General features: G+C 35.4%; 1 protein-coding gene across 3 annotated transcripts in view; it reads left to right on the top strand.

Annotated features, from left to right (window-relative positions):
• ASB5 (ankyrin repeat and SOCS box containing 5) overlaps positions 1–16,850 on the top strand; it is a 53,171-nt gene that overhangs the window by 17,315 nt on the left and 19,006 nt on the right. Inside the window, exon 1 of one of the 3 annotated variants that reach the window (XM_081047061.1) lies at positions 12,852–13,131. The exons of the other annotated variants lie outside the window; for them this stretch is intronic. Within the exon in view, the coding sequence (XP_080903187.1) occupies positions 13,008–13,131 (124 nt within the window). The 5' untranslated portion in view covers positions 12,852–13,007. Of the gene's footprint in view, positions 1–12,851; positions 13,132–16,850 lie in introns of those variants that run through there. 3 annotated transcript variants of the gene reach the window in all.

Raw genomic sequence — 16,850 nt, 5'->3', positions numbered from 1 at the left:
AACCCAAGTTCCTTTTTGTGAATGTATCACACTCACGACCTCCCCTGCCCTATTCCAGAACATGGAAACTATACTCAGCTGAACTATTCAGAACAACTGGAGACAATTGCCAAATAACATGTAATAACAATTATTTTATTTTATTATTTTTTTATGTATTATTTTTATTTTTATAAGGAGGGCACTGCTCACAAAACAGCAACCTTGTTGCTACCAGCTGCGCGCTCTCACCAACTGAGCTAACTGGCCACCCCATGACAATTATTTTAGAACAGCCCCTGTGGTCCTGCGGAAAAGTTTTCATTCATTCATTTCAAGGATCACCCGAGGTCACTTGATGCCCATTGTTGGCAATTTCACTCTCTAGCCACAGAGTCTGGTTCCCTCGCATGTTTTCTCATCCTCCCCACTGTGCGTGCTGCAGTACTCAGAGAAAGTCCCTAGGTCATCTTGGGTGCTCCATTTGTTTCATTGAGGTGAATATTGTCTCCTCAGCAGAAATGAGAGGAGAGCTAAAGTCCCTGTTTCCCTCAGTCAGAGGACAGATACTCAGCAGATTTGGGCAGACAAGGCAAACAATGAGGCTTTCAAATACTGCAGCATAGAATGAAGGTCATCAGGTTAAGAAGAGGCATGTGCTTCCTCTGCTCTTATTGGGGTAATGTGTTTTCACCTCCTTGTCTTTAAAGTCTTTTTGGCTGCCCATTTTTGGTTAATTAGTATTTTCTTAATCATAAAATAAACTACATCTGGAAAAAAAGGAACAGAACTCATTTATAGAATTTAATAAAAGATTGTAAAGCAGAAACCTGTTTAACCACCACCCAAGTCGAGAAATAGCAAACATTCTTAGAAGCCCAGAAGCTTTCCAGATAACACTTTGCAACCATAACACCTTCTCCCTGTCCCCAGAGAGAGGAAGATTAATGTTTACAGTAATCATTTTCATGCCTTTCTTTATAGTTTTCACTCCTATGAATAAATACATCCTATACATTCTATAATCTACATGGATAAGGTTTGGATTAGCCTTCAAATTTTATATAAATTCACTCAATCTCTAAATATTCTTTCATGAATTACTTTTATCACTGAACAAAGTGATGGAAAGGTTATGTGTATCTGGAGTTTATTCATGCTGTAAATTCTCTTCCCAATTTGGGGCAATTATGAATGGTATTGCTATAAAAATCTAGTACAAATAAGTTTGTGTAGCTCTAGGAGTGGAATTGCCAGGTCATACAGCATGTGTATCTTCAGTTTTTTGGATAGCATCACACTGTTTTCCAACATGGTTGTATCTATAATGAAACCACAGTATATGGCAACGCATGCTGCTTTCCATTATTGCTGCTATTTGGTTTTGTTAGTATTCTTAAATTTTGCCAACCCAGGGGATGGGTGGTATATAGTTTATCTTACAGTTTAAATTTCATTTCCCTGACAAATAATGCCATTTTCATACATTTATTGGACATTTATACTTCCTCTTTTGTGACATGCTTGACAAATATTTTGCCATCTATTATATAGGCCATTTTTTCATTGATTCTTAGAAGTTATTTCTATATTCTAACAATTATACAGGTAATGAAAAAACCAAAAGAACTGCATACAACTATCTTTTGTGGCAAAACTTTTCACTTTTATGGTTTTTCTTTTGGTGCATAGAAGCTCTTAATTTAAAAAAAAAAGTAGTCAAATGTATTGATCTTTTCCATTTGGGTTAATACTTTTTGTGTAATTTATTTTTAAAATCCTGCTGTACTCCAAGATAATGAAAGTACATTTCTGTATTCTCTTCTTTTTTAAATTTTTATTAAATCTATTGAGCTGACGTTGGTTAGTCAGATTATATAAGTTTCAAGGGAACAAGTCTATAATACATCATCTATATATTGCATTGTGTTCACCACCCAGAGTCAGTTCTCCTTCCATCACCATATATTTGACCCCCTTTACCCCCATCTATGACCCGCCTCTTCCCCTTACTCTCTGGTAACCACTAAACTGTTGTCTGTGTCTATGAGGTTTTTCATTTGTTTGTCTTCTTCACTTGTTGCTTTCAGTTTTATGTCCCACATATGAGTGAAATCATATGGTTCTCAACTTTTTATATCTAACTTATTTCACCTAGCATGATAATCTCAAGATCCACCCATGTTGTTGCAAATGGCAATATTTCATCTTCTCTTATGTCGTTGTAATAGTCCATTGTATATATGTACCACATCTTCTTTATCCAATCATCCATCAAAGGACACTTTAGTTGTTTCCATGGTTTAGCCACCATGAATGAGGCTACAATAAACACAGGGGTACATATGTCTATAAGAATAAATGTTCTCAGAATTTTTTTGGTAGATATTCAGAAAAGGGATTGTGGAGTTATATGGTAATTCTATTCTTAATTTTTTGAGAAACCTCCATACTGTTTCCCATTGTGGCTGGACCAATGTACATTCCCACCAGCAGCGTGTTAGGGTTCCTTTTTCTCCACAGCTTCTCTAACATTTGTTATTATCTGTATTGTTAATGATAGCCATTCTAACTAACAGTTGTGAAGTGGTATCTCTTTGTGATTTTGATTTGCATTTCCCTAGTATCTAATGAAGTTGAGCATGTTTTCATATATCTGTTGGCCATTTGTATGTTTTCTTAGGAAAAGTATCCGTTCAGGTACTCTGCCCATTTTTTAAATTGGATTGTTCCTTTGTTGTTGTTGTTAAGTTGTATGAGTTCTTTATATATTTTGGATATTAGTCCCTTATCAGAGGTGTTGTTTGCAAATATCTTCTGCCATTTGGTTGGTTGCTTCTTTGTTTTGTTGACAGTTTCATTTGATGTTCAGAAGCTCTTTATTTTGATACAGTCCCGTTCATTTATTTTTGCTTTTACTTCCCTTGATTTTGAGGTCAAATTAATAAAATTGTCTCTGAATCTAAGGTCCACAAGTTTAGGACCTATGTTTTATTCTGCGCAGTTTATTGGTTCAGGTCATAAATTTAGGTCTTTGATCCATTTTGAGTTAATTTTGGTATATGGTGACATGCCATATTACCCAAAGCAAAATACAGATTTAATGCAATCCCCATCAAAATCCCAGTGGCATTTTTTAAAGAAATAAAACAAAAAATCATCAGATTTTTGTGGAATCACAAATGACCCGGACTAGCCAAAGCAATCCTGAGAAAAAAGAACAAGTCTGGAGGTATCACACTCCCTGACTTCAAGTTATACTGCAAAGTGGCAATAATCAAAACAGCATGGTATTGGCAGAAGAAAAGCAGACCAATGGAATAGAATTGAGAACACAGCAATGAACCCACATATATGGACAGATAATTTTTGATATAGGAGTCAAAAACATACAATGGAGAAAAGAAAGCCTCTTTAACAAATTGTGCTGGGGTATTGCCAAGCCACATGCAAAAGAATGAAACTAGACTGCTATCTGCATTCTCTTCTTAAAGCTTGCTTTTCATATTATCCATTTGAAATTGATTTTTTGAATGGTGTATGCCCATTTTTGTCTAAGTGGGTAGTCAATTATATTCACACTATTTATTGAAAAGTCAGTCATACATTCTATAATCTAGAGTCACTGTAGCACTCCCACTGCCTAAGTATAGTATCTATTCATGTGCAGGTCTGCTTAAGTGCCTTCTTAGTTACATTTGTACAGACGTATACCACATTTCATTGGTCTCTATAGCTTTACAATATGTCTTAATACCTGGTAGAGAAAGCCCTCCCACTTTGTTCTATTTTTCTAGTAGTTTTGGTAATTTCTATCCTTGGTAATTTGAAATACTCATACATACATCAATTTTAGAAGCAACTTCTGTGGTTCACAAAACACCTTTTGGGTTTTTGTTGGAATTTATTTAACCTATTATGCAATCACTTATTTGAGGGAGAATTCACATCTTTGCAATACTTGGCCTTCCAATGAGTAAATATATTTTTCCAGTTACTCGTATATAGGTTTTCTTTAATGTCTCTCAGTAATGTCTTATAATTATCCCCTGAGGAGGACTTACATACATTTTTTAAGATTTATTCCTAGGTACTGAATTTTTTTATGCTACTGTACATAGTAATTTTTAAATTTTTTTTCATTTTCCACCGGTATATGATAGGCATAGAGAAATACAATTAATTTTCATAGATAAATTTTATACCCAGCAACATTGTTAATCTCTCTTAATTCTAATAAGAATCTGTGGTCCTGTGGGGTGTCTTTAGGTAGAAAATCATATTACTTATGAATATGACAGTTTTGTTTCTTCCTTTCTAACTGGATACCATTTTTAATTTCTTCTTTATTCTGTGTATTAAACTCTTCAGCACAATTTTAAATACAGTGTTGATAATGAGCATCCATGTTTGTTTTTCAATTCAGAAGGAAATCTTTTCAACATTTTGCCGTTAAGTGTAGTGTTTTCTAGAGGTGTTTGTTTGTTTTTGTAGATGACCTTCACCATTTTTAAGGAACTTCCTTCTTATTCCTGTAATTTTGGCTGAATTCTGTTTTGTTTTGTTAAATAACTCCTACACTTTTAGCTGTGCACCCATGTGGGCATTCTAGTTACCGAAGGAGGGCTTGCTTCTGCAAATGCTTTTTTTTTTTTTTTTTTTTTTTTTTTTTAGCATTCTTCATATCATTAATGATGTAGTTCACTTTCAGTCTGGAAGACAGCCCACAGTGTCCACACTCACTAAATAAGTGACTGCCTGTGACAAGTGCTGGCTGTGCTGCATTCTATGATTGCATCTGTTGCTGTGACACTGGTTTAAGCTATCCAGCCTTTCAGAGTCCATTCCTTACATCTTGGACACATATACTGCACATTTCTGATAGACGGTCTTGAAAGTTCTATTTTAAGATGAGGGATGTTTTTTCCAACGTTTTAAAAACTTGTCTCAGAAAAATCTGATTTAACAACATCCTTCTCCCTTTCTCCCTACTATACATATCCTGGCCCATTAACTACTTTCATAGTGTCTGTAAAGGTTTAAATAACTACTACTAATTTTATACCAAGATCAATTTAGGAGGATTTTTTTTGTGTTTTGTTATGTTTACATAGTTTACATAATGTGTGTCATTACTTCCTGGTAATGAACTGAGGAATGATTAAGGTGATCTGAAAACTCCTGAAAAGCCAGGTTGATAGATTATACTAAGGGGGGTGGTGGCTGAGATGAGGCATGGGTCACTTTAACTGAAATGACTATTCACACTTTGGCTATTTTCACCTGGTAGTAGAATAAAAATGGAAATTTATCAAAGACATGGCTATTTTTAGAGGAAGACTCTCTCTGCATTGGATGTGAGGTCTTGTTTCTAAAGTGCAGTTCCAGATTTAAATAATATATAGTACTTTAGAGTGATAATTATTGGATAAATAAGAGCAGTTTTTGTGTTTTGTGCTATAGACATAAGTATCTATAGATGCAAATATGGTTTACATGTGATGCCTCATACAGCAATAAACTTGTGCTTGGTGCATGAGGCATGTGTCATTCCAAACTTATACTTGAAAGATGTCACTTATACAGACTAGATTATGACTACAATTTTATTTTAGCTCTCCTTAATGTTTGAGTCTGCATAAAATTTTAGATACAATGTTAAAAAAAATAAATGCAATACATAACTTTCAGTGAAGAAGAGAAGAAAATGGGATTATAAATTAATCAAATCTCACTCATGAATATAGCCGCAAAAATATTAAATAAATTATAAGCAAGCCAAATTGAGCATGAGGGATCAGCTTTCTAAGAGATCTATTATGATACGTTTTCCTGTTTTAAATAACCTCCTCACCAACACATTGAGCAAAAACATAATATCCTATTAGGAGATACAACCTTGCTTTTGCAAAAACATGCAATCAAACCTGCAAAAATTACCTTGGGATTGTTTTGAAGCAAGTCCCAGTGATATCACTAAAGAGAGAATGGATTAGATAATGGCCAGCATGAATGTAGGGAGAAGAGTTAGTAACCATTATCGTATGGTAATATACACTAGCTTGAGCTAGGCCTCTGACTCAAGGGTCATGGTATTGGAAATGAATGAATATGGACATAATCAAGAGAAATTTGGGAGTAAAAACTGGCATGATGAAGTAATGGATTGGGTTATATACACTCTCACATTAACATTTGAAAGCCCCGGAGTAATGACAATTTAATTTATCCAAAAATTTTCAGCATAAGACATAGATATGATTCCACATTAAAGAACTGACATCAGTTCTTTATCTGTTAAACTGACATTTACCTAGCAAAAAACATAGGTAACATTCAACTTAGGAAACCTCACTTGGGGCCAAATCATCTGGCTTCATCCCCACTGACAAAATCTTCTAGAGCTTAGGGACTATTGACAAAAATAGTGAAGAAACTTTGTGCAGAGTATTGCTGCGTCTAGTTACTTCAAAATCTGTGGCTGCTTCCCTCGAAAACAATTTTTTTTTCAGTTTTGGAACTTTAAGTATTTTCTAAACTTTTTGACTTTTACATGAAAATGGCTGGTCTATTTATATATGATATCAACCAGCATTTCTTTCTTTGTAACCTGTAGACTCACCCATGACATAGGATTGATGTATATTTGAATCTGCAGTGATTCTAGTCTGTGTTTTTGTTGCTTCATTTTATTGGGCTCTTTTTGTTTGGTTGCTTGTTTTGTTTTGCTTATGAAGTAATAACGTTACACCACCTAGTATACCAAGAGCTGTTTTATGCATACCATCATCACTGAGCAACTAAGGAACGATGGCAATTTGTGAGATTACCAGTAACTGAGTGCTTGAGAATTGTTTTTAATTTGCTTTTTAACTTTACCACTAGATAGAAAGACAAGCATTGATGAAGTTAGCATGAATAATGCATTTCTATCTACATTTACACTAGTAAGAATAATGTTATAAACACTAATGTAAACTGAGGGCTAATTGTGTACCAGGCATTGTTCTGATTGATGTAGTACTTCATTTAGTTCTTACAAACATCCTGTGAGGTAGGATTGTAATCCCATTTTCCAGATAAGGAAATTGAGACATACAGAAACCAAATAATTCTCCCAAAGTAACAAGATTAGTATTTGACTGACGGGGGATACAGACCCAGCTTTGGAAGTTTGACTGCAGAGTTAGGGTCCTAACTCCTGCGTTATGTTGGAAGAAGTGGCTCTGTTACAAAGTTTGCTCTACTGAGATTTGTTAAATCAAATGTAGATAAATTACTAATGCAAGTAAAATTGATTTTTAAAAAGTCACATCAATGAGAGTTTAAATCTTTTGTATCTCTGGATTGCAGTTAAAAAATAAAACTAGGATTTGTTAATGCAGTATGTACTTTTTTCTAAATATATGTTTGCAGAAGTCTGGAGAAATGTCGAGTCCTATTTTCAAAAATAAAATCGACATCTATGGTTAGATTTTCCTTGTTTATTTTTTCTTTCACAATGGCATTTTTCATTTTGATACCTTTCCATTAATTTCACAATTAACATACTAGCCAAATGATTTCAAAGATACGATATTAATAATAGCAACAGCAAAATAGTTTTTGTCTACTTCTCCACAAAATTCTTTGGGGCTTCACAAAAATCTTGGTAATGAAAACGTACTGTGTATGATAACATCATGTCTTTTTTATTGAGTGTCACTGTTTATCTCTTACAACTTATTAAAATTCAGTGAAAATTATATGTAAATCAGATATTTTATGGACATTTCTAGTAGTTAAGGGACCATTGCTGCAACTTATCAATGGGAATTTCTGAGTTTGTCATGATTCTAAAAACATTTGATTGATGTACAAGATGTACAAAGGTTGCTTAGACAATGGTTGAGGTCAATGCAAATCTAAAATGCCTCTCTAGAGTCTAAGGGTCAAGTGGGCAGCAACTGTCAGTTCATTTTTATGTCCCCAGGACACTTGGCACCTAATACATATTGAATAATGAGTGAATGAATGAATGAATAAATGATGAATGGCATTTTATCACCTTGTTCATTTATTACATAACTAGAAATTAATATACTTTAGGAGTTAGAGTCTATGCTTATTTCTCATAGGTAAGCACTTAGGTATTTTGAATTAAAATTGTATTCTATTATTTTCTTTCTACATACAGGGATTAGTATTTGTGTCTTTTTAGAAAATCACTTAAGTCATCTGGTGTAGTTTAAAATGTTCCAAATTCAGGGAGATCTTTTATTTTATAACATTATGCAAGACATTTTAAACATTTTAAAAAGATTTTAGCTCTCAATATTAACAAACATTTGAGTATGGTAGAAATTACCTTTTAAGTAACAGCTAAAGGAAAATCACTCTTCCTTGTGAAGTTTCCTGGACACTATGGGGACAGATCCGTTTTCCTCCATAGAAGCCCCTTACCATTTTGTTTCAGCATCCACAACAAAAATATCTTTTGTGCAGACATGTAATATTATTATTTCAAACTATATTTAACTGGATTTTATATTATGCTTATACCTCCCAACTTTTCAAGTTGATAAAATTGAAAAGACCTTCTTATATAATATTTATTCTCAAAGCTTTGCATATACAAGCTCATAAAGTATCCTTTACCACAGTATTTAGGCACTGTTGTTATATGTGTGGTTTTGTGATGATCCCAACTATGTTTTCTCTAATTGGGATTTTTCAGGCCTTTCCTACTACTCAACTCCCACTGAGAGAGGAGTTATCAGGGACCACATATGTCACTGTAAGTTTCCCAGCAACCTTTGTATAAGCGCAAATGACCCTTGCAACAAGGGTTAACTGTTAAGTAACAATCACTCCATGTTTCCCAGGATACTTATGTCAGGCTTGCCCTCAGATCTCACCTGCCTCATTTCCCATCACTAGGCCAACATATCTAGGTACTCATGTTTGAATAACATAGAATAAAAACTAAAATGGAGCAAGAATGGAGCTCAGAAATGACTCTTAAGTGTTATATATATGCATGGCTTTGTAAAGAAACCCACAGCAAGGCTGACACCAAGAACTGAATAATGGCCTGTTCCAAATGCGACCTTGCAAGGGTGGAAATTTGCGCACTAACAGGTAAAAAAGAATCTCTGCGATGATTTAAGGTGAAGACTGTATCTAGTACTTAGGAGCTCTTGATAATGTAGAGAAAACAAATAATTCTTTCTACTTTTTTTTTTTTTTTTTATGAATGAGAATCTTACATTTTTTAAAAGGCATTTTAGAAACTGGAAGGATCACAGAATTTTGGTCCAAGATAATGGAGTTGAGGGTCAATTTGGATATCATTATAGAAGGCATTATGAACTGAGCTGCTCTTTAGAAAATAAAAATTGCCCACCTGTATTTGCTAATATATTGGAATTATGGTTTTTGTGTGATTGTGATGTTGTACTTACGATGACAAAGAATCCTCATCTTTTAGAGATACATTCTGAAATATTTATGGGGGAAATGATATAATGAGATTTGCTTCAAAATAATCCTAGAGGTAAGGGTGGGGAGGGAAGTAGGTGGCCTACAGATGAAACAAGATTAATCGCGAGTGGATAACTATTAAACTGCGTGGTAGATAACTTACCCATTTCGAATATTCCATAGCTATAACTGGGGGGAAATGCCAACCCAGATCCAAGCAGGAGTCTTTTCATTTTGATCTTTTTCTGACAGTGGAGGAGTTTCATGGGCTAAGTCCCCAAACTCAGGCATATACCCTCAAAAATCTTTATCTGTGGATGACTTATTCATTAGTTTAGGTAAACAGCACCATTTGGAAGCAATGAGCTCTTGAAGTTTGTGATTGGTTGTGTAAACTAGAAAAAGAATTTACATTTGCATCCCAAATTTAGTCTTTAAAATGGTCAGAAAGTGATCCAACTTTCTAGTTTTTCAGAATTTCTTGAAAAAGTTTATCCACTTCTAACCGTGCCTTGAATAATTATGTTGATTTCTATCATACTCCCTCTTAGATTTCAACTTTCCATTTGAAGTGTCTAAAAGTATTAAGATTTCTTACCTGTGTAAGTGCCTCCATCTCTTTCATGATTTGCAGTGTTTTTCTTTCACTCTTTTCCCAGCCTTAATGTTACTTTCTCACTAAGGTTTGGTTACCAGACTAAACATAGGTTCCCAAGTTTTCAGACACATTAGTGTGGTTGAAATGGGAATAAAATGGCTCTGGGAATAAAATTACCGTTTCATTTCCCATATCCTTCTTACAAGGTTTACATTTTTTGTGGGTAATAATAGTATGCCATGACAATCTATGGAGTATCTTAGATGCTTTTTCTGAGACATAATAGTTCAGAGTCCATTATCTTCTATGGAATGTAATTTTTATTATTTTCCTTAATGCTTTATCTACTACTGGTTTGTTTTAAAACTTCTGCTTATTCACAGGGCCTATTGATTTCTTGCAGTTTATCCAATCCATTTTTGTATTTACACTAGGGAGGATGCTAGATTCTTGTGTATATCGAGAGATTTCACAGTGCATTTTTATTTGTACAATTATACATACCCAGCACTTAAATGACTCTGTTCCAAACACATTCACTTCACTGTGCATTCATTTATGAAATCATTCATGAACATAATCAATTCAATCTTTTCCTTATTTTTTTTCTAGTAAATTAACTGTAAGATTTTCCTTCAATGCCATGGAGTCACTTTTAAAAATTACTTTTGCTTCTGATACATTTAAAATTTTTGAGGGATGTAATTATCTTCTTAGTCCACCTGATTATATTTGTGAATTATTATATGTATTCTGCATGTCAGCAACCCTGTCAGTTAACTAAATCCAATGGTTTCTTTCCCCCCTCACTGTACTGGAAATTTATTAGCTCCATGGACTATAGAAAGCCCTCTTCAAGTATTCTTGGAAATTCTATTCTTCAAACTAAAATTTTTTTGAATGCCCACCACTTAAGAAGTGCCGTGATAGACCTGTGAAGTTACAAATGCATGCACTCAGTCTCTGCAATCAGAGTGTACACCCTAGTGGAGGAGGCAGACAGAAACAGGTAATGATAATGCCAGGTGTCCAAAGTTGCTTTAAGAACAAAAACTGTCCCAATTCTTTACTAAAGCATCCTCTATTTATTTTACAGTAACAAAAGAAAAGTGCAAAGCCGAAAAATCAAAAGCTTAAAATTGAAATATCTTTCACAAACAAAAATCAGTATTTCCTTCACCAGTATTTCCCCACACCCTCCCTTCTGAGGGGAATACAGTCAATAATATTGTGATAGGTTTGCACTGTGACAGATGATTCCCAGAATTAGTGGGGCATTTTATACATTGTAAGATATAAAAATGTCAGATCACTCGATTGCACACCTGAAAATATAACCAGTATAATGTGTCAACTAAACTTAAGTTTTAAAAAATGTAAATAAAAAAATTAGTATTTACTTTTACTGTGTGGCTTGTGTAGATCATGACACTCCTTTATGAATACCAACTGAGAACAGACAGCCAGTGACTGAGGACAACGAGCACATATACATATATTGAACTAAATAGGCCCCTTCACCGACCACTCTTCAGTCTTTTCTAACTTCATCTACAAATGTACCCTCCAAACAAATAGCCTGGGCTGAGCTCCAGTTTTACTGGGAGTGTCTGGCATCTGTTGTGGTAACATAACATACCTAAAGCCCATATGCCACCTTACCCTTCGTATGTTAGTCACAGAATCTGAATCAAAGAATGTTACAGCCAGAAAACAGAGACCTTACCCTAGCTCCTCTTTTTCTAGAAAAGGAAACTGATCTATCTTAAAGCTACTTGCCTCAGGTCACATAATTTGTAGGATTAGAACTTAATTCAAGATAAGAAAAAAATATTCTTGGTATTCATCAGGGATAACTTTGAGGCCAATATTGGCAATGTAACGTGGCAGGAAATATTAATAGGGTAATGCATGGGAAATAATTTGACTCATAAATGTTTTTTCTCCTACCTAGTTTGTTATATGAAGGCAATACCTCAATAATAATTTTCTGTATGTACGCACAAAAGGTAGAGGCTAAAAAATAGTGATTAAAAAAAAAGATGAATAATAAAATCTGTGACCATTTTTCATCAAGGCAGATCTCATGTAAATACTATGTAACATGATCAGCAGCTCAGTTAATCCTCAGAGTCCTATCATGCTTCAGTCATTGCTCTTCACTCAGGCATGGACAATGTACCTTATTCAACTTTATGTGCCAGCAAAAAATACCAGGCACATGTTTGCTTTTTCCTCTCATCTCTCCAGCTCCTCTTTCCTCTGCCTTTTAGGGTGAAAAATCAGCTGCACTTAAATTGACTGCTGACGTCTTTTGGTCTAGAAAAGCCCTCAGAAAAACCACAATAGTGAGTTGTACCTATATAAATAAGAGAATTATGAATGTGTACGAAAGCCAATTCTAAACTTAGATCCTTACAAGATGACCATATGAGCCAGCTACCAGCTGACCCCAATGCACAGAAACTATTTATTGCAGAAGATGAAGGAGAAAGGCTAACTAGTCACTGATCACTACTGAGCTTTCTGGCTGCCAAGTTCTGTCTGTAGCTATTATCAATGGGCAATTTTACACTCGATTGCTTTTTAAATAATTCAAAAAAGCTTTTATATTTTAAAGATAGAGCTCTCGGTTCTATTCTGTTTGCATTTAGAAAAAGCAATTTTACCTGTTTTTGCTTTCTTTATCACGCAAATAGTTAAATACTTCCGGCTGCTGCTGAGTCTCCACTTTAAAAATAGAAAATGCCACTGCATTTCTGGCCCATCCCCCACACTGCACCTACCAACCCGCTCCAAATGTTTCTGAATAGAGTTCAATGCCGAGGCCATTCTCCGGTTAGCACACAGGATCTTTGTGAAAGCCTGAAGGGAAAGAAAAAGTAGCATCCAGTCACTGATATTTCTTGTGGCTAGAGCACTGCCGTTATGTCACCCGGTTGTCGCAGACAGACACATCAAGCACACTATGCCCGCAGATACTGCTGTTGAAAAGAACTGCATTAAGCAGACCCTCTCCAAAAGAAGGCTAGCGAGGATAGAAGAATGTACTTCTAAACGAAAAGCTAGCTGGGGTATTCTGATCAGTCAAGGTTAGTAGAGCAGCCATTGCAAATCTGTTGGCTCCTGAAATAAATTAAACTCTATTGACTATGTTTGCAAATACTAACTTTAAATTGGGTGTGCTTTCCAGAATGCAGACTCTGAAATGTAAGTGTATGGCATAGCAAAAAACCGCATCGTATTTTCCCTTTTTAGTGTGGAAAATGCATCTGAATTCTGTTTTGTGACTCTTAGTCTCTGGGCTGCTCACCTTTCCATTTCAGCAGGTGTTTCAAAGTTGATACGGAGACAAGGAAAGATGCTATTGAGCAGGAAAAGACTGTTTACATGCAATTAAATGTGGAAATTTTGAATCATTTAAATTGGACCAGAAAGTAGGAGGGTAATATAAGAAAGAAAATGAATAGGACAACTTTCTTAAAGTGCTTGACACAAAGTTACTAATTTTTATAATAGAAAAATGTGAAACATATAAAGGAGAATGGGCGTAGTACTGAAGAGGAGCTATATGAGGAAATTATTTTTAAAAAGAATAATATACGTATTAGTTGTAGTAGAACATCAATATGGTAGATGATAGACTTAAAGGTTGGAAATGAAGATTCAGAGATAAAAATGAACACCCCCGCCCCCAGGCTCCAGAAAACTGTAAGAGTTTTGTTTACTACATAATGGTTGGAGTGTGAAGAATATTATTTATAAATTATAAAATTTTAAGACATACAAAGCATATTTCTAAATAGGATAAAATATTATCATTTCTTTAAAAGCTTGAGGAAGCAACCTGATTCTTTCCCCGACCCCAAATTACATTTCCTTTTAATTACTTTTTAACAATGAGATTATCAATAAAGAACAAATTAGCATGGATAAAAAATGGTTAACTCAAAAAAGACAATTTAACAATTCAATAAGTGTTTATTGAGTACGTACTATATGCTGGGCACTGTACTAGATGCTAGGAAACAGTAATAAATAGTCTCGTGGTCCTTAAAACCCAGGAGGAATGCAGACAATTAACTAGCTTAGAATAGAGAGCTTTCTGTCCTATTTAAGTGAAGAGTAAATTACCTAAATATGCACTTGACCACAGGTATGAGCAACATAACAAGGATGGATGAAGTGATAAAAAAAAAAGTTTAAAAATAAGTAGATTAATTCATCTAGATGAGTCTCACACAACTTGAATGAAGACAGGCTCCAGAGGAAGTTGAAAATAAGCTATAATGTTATGTTAAAAATCTAATTTTGTGTAAAGAAAATACAATTTTACACAATACAATCTTATATCTATTGAAAATAAAAGAGGAATGTCTGAAGCTTTGATAAAAAAGGAAAGCCCTTAGCAAACTTTCATTAGATTAGCTTCAAATTTTTCCAGCACTGTTAATCAGAATGTAAATGGGCCCAGTCTTGCTGGAGGTAATTTGATGATGCATATTGAAATTTAAAAAGTTTACATTAAGCAGATAGACACAATGCCTCCTAAACATTATTTAAAAGGGGATTAACTAAATCAATAATGGTAAACCTATGCAATGAAATATATACTTTAAAGTAGTCATTTAAAGTGTTGTAGAATTGTATTTTGTGACATGGAACAATGACCATATGATCTCCATCAATGAAAATTAATAGGTTAAAAGCAATCTGAATACTATGGCTGCATCTTGATTAAGATGATGGGGAGAGACAGGGAGGACTTTTTCATATAAAGTGGTCAAGAAAGGGCTCTCTGAGAAGGTAGAATTTCGGTGCAGTATACAAGTCAGAGAGTAAATCATGTGGCTATTTCAGGAAGAAGCAATGCAGATAGAATGAACAGAAATGTATATGTGGTGTGTTTGAGGGAAAGCAAGGAGGGGAGAGTCAGAACCTGAGATTGAGAGGAGCCTGGAGACCCTTGCAGATCATAAAAAGGACTTTGGATTTTATTCTGACTGAGAAGGGCAGTCATTGGATTCCTTCTGATTTTAAAAGAAGGGTCATTCTGCTTCCTGTGTTTAGGACAGACTGTTGGAAGGGCATGGGTGGAAACACACAGACCAGTCAGGAGGCTATTGCAATAAGTCAGGTGAGGGTAATGGCGGGTTGGTCAACGGCAGCAGCAATAGAGGTTATGAGATGATAGTTAATGTCTGGAGTATATGTGAATGGTAGATGCAAAAGGATTTACTGGTGTTTGTGTGTGGGGTGTAAGAAATAGAGGGAAATTAGGAATTACACGAAGGTTTTGGCCTTGAAGCACCTGGATGAGTGGAGGTACCCTGTGCTGATAGGAGGGAGATTTAGAAGGGTCACAGTGAGAGTTCAGTTTCAGACATGTGAAGCTGAATTTCCTATTTTTGTATATATGGATGTCCAAGAGGGGAAGTGAAGAGCCAACTGGAAACACAAGTCTGGAATTCAGAGGAGAGAACTGGTCTGGAGATATAAATTTGGGGTAATCAACATGTGGATAATTTATATTTATGGGACTAGAAGGGGTATCCCCCAAGAGTGAGTGTAGATAGATACAAGGTCAGAACTTGGGATGATGTGGATCCATGAAAAATAAAAGATGAAAAAGAAGTACCTAGGCCAGTAATAACTGCCTATTTGCAAAGAAGCACGTGAAATTGTCAATGCACATGGTTTCCTTGAAAATTACTGTGCTTAATTTTAAGACTATATTATTGGTGTCAGGTGGCAAAGGGAATGGTAATACTGTTTAAAGTAATAGAGAAGGAAAAAGGAATATCTGGTTTTGAGAGAAAGATGATGAGTTTGATTTTAGAAATGTATTGAGATGCCAGCTAAATATGTAGGTTAGTGTCCAGAATTCAATTTTAAAATGTGGCACTAAAATTGGTGTGACAGGCCAGGTAAGAGCTGTAGATTGGAGAGTTATCCATATGGATGTGATAATTGTCCCTAAATTTTGACCATTCCCTATCTATTTATATCTCTTACAGATTTATAGGCAAAAGGAATGAGATGAACTAAGGCTTTGTAGTGTTAAAAATAAGTTAGTCTATCTTCTTTTTAAAAGCTATATTCAAAAGCTCATGGACAGATATGTGGAAGTAATTTTTAAAAATGGAATGTGGATTTTATTGTCATATTTGAAATGTGTTTGGTACTATGCTAAGCACTTCACATTCACCACAACCCTATGCTGTAAATAGAATTATCCTTCTCTTGAAAGACCCAAGATGGTGAAGTGTGCCTGCTTCCTTCCATGAACACATTGAATTACAACTAAATTATAGTACATCAACCTGGAAAACCATCTGAAGTCTGGCTGAACAGAAATTTTATAATTAAGGATATAAAGAAGAAGCCACAATGAGACTGGCTGAAGGGGTGGAGATGCGAAACGGGCTGGTCCCAAACTTCTGGGTGGCAGATGAAAATTGGGAGGGACACCTTAGCCTCAGAGGTTCCCCCCACCCCGAGGAGTGAAGAACCTCAGCTCCACTCCAGGATTCCCTACCCAGAGTACTGGTGCCAGGAAGAGAAGTCCCCACAACATCTGCTTTTGAAAAGGCAGTAGAGATTCCAACTATCCTGATGGGATGGAAGGCTGTGGGAAACCCAGACCTCCTCTTAAAGGACCCACTCACTCGCAGGCACTCACCATGGGCTCCAGTGGAGGAATGGTGATTTGAGAGGCATCAGAGGCCTACAGGGAGCAGATTGAGGTATGTGGCTTTGAGGCCAGGGCTGGAAGACAGTCCCATTTCCTCTGTGAGGGCTCCTCCTCCTG

The sequence above is a fragment of the Rhinolophus hipposideros genome (genome assembly GCF_964194185.1).
Source record: "Rhinolophus hipposideros genome assembly, chromosome: 4".
Lineage (NCBI taxonomy): Eukaryota > Metazoa > Chordata > Mammalia > Chiroptera > Rhinolophidae > Rhinolophus > Rhinolophus hipposideros.
The sequence above is the reverse complement of the archived record's forward strand: the minus strand, read 5'-3'. Positions and strand labels throughout refer to the sequence as shown.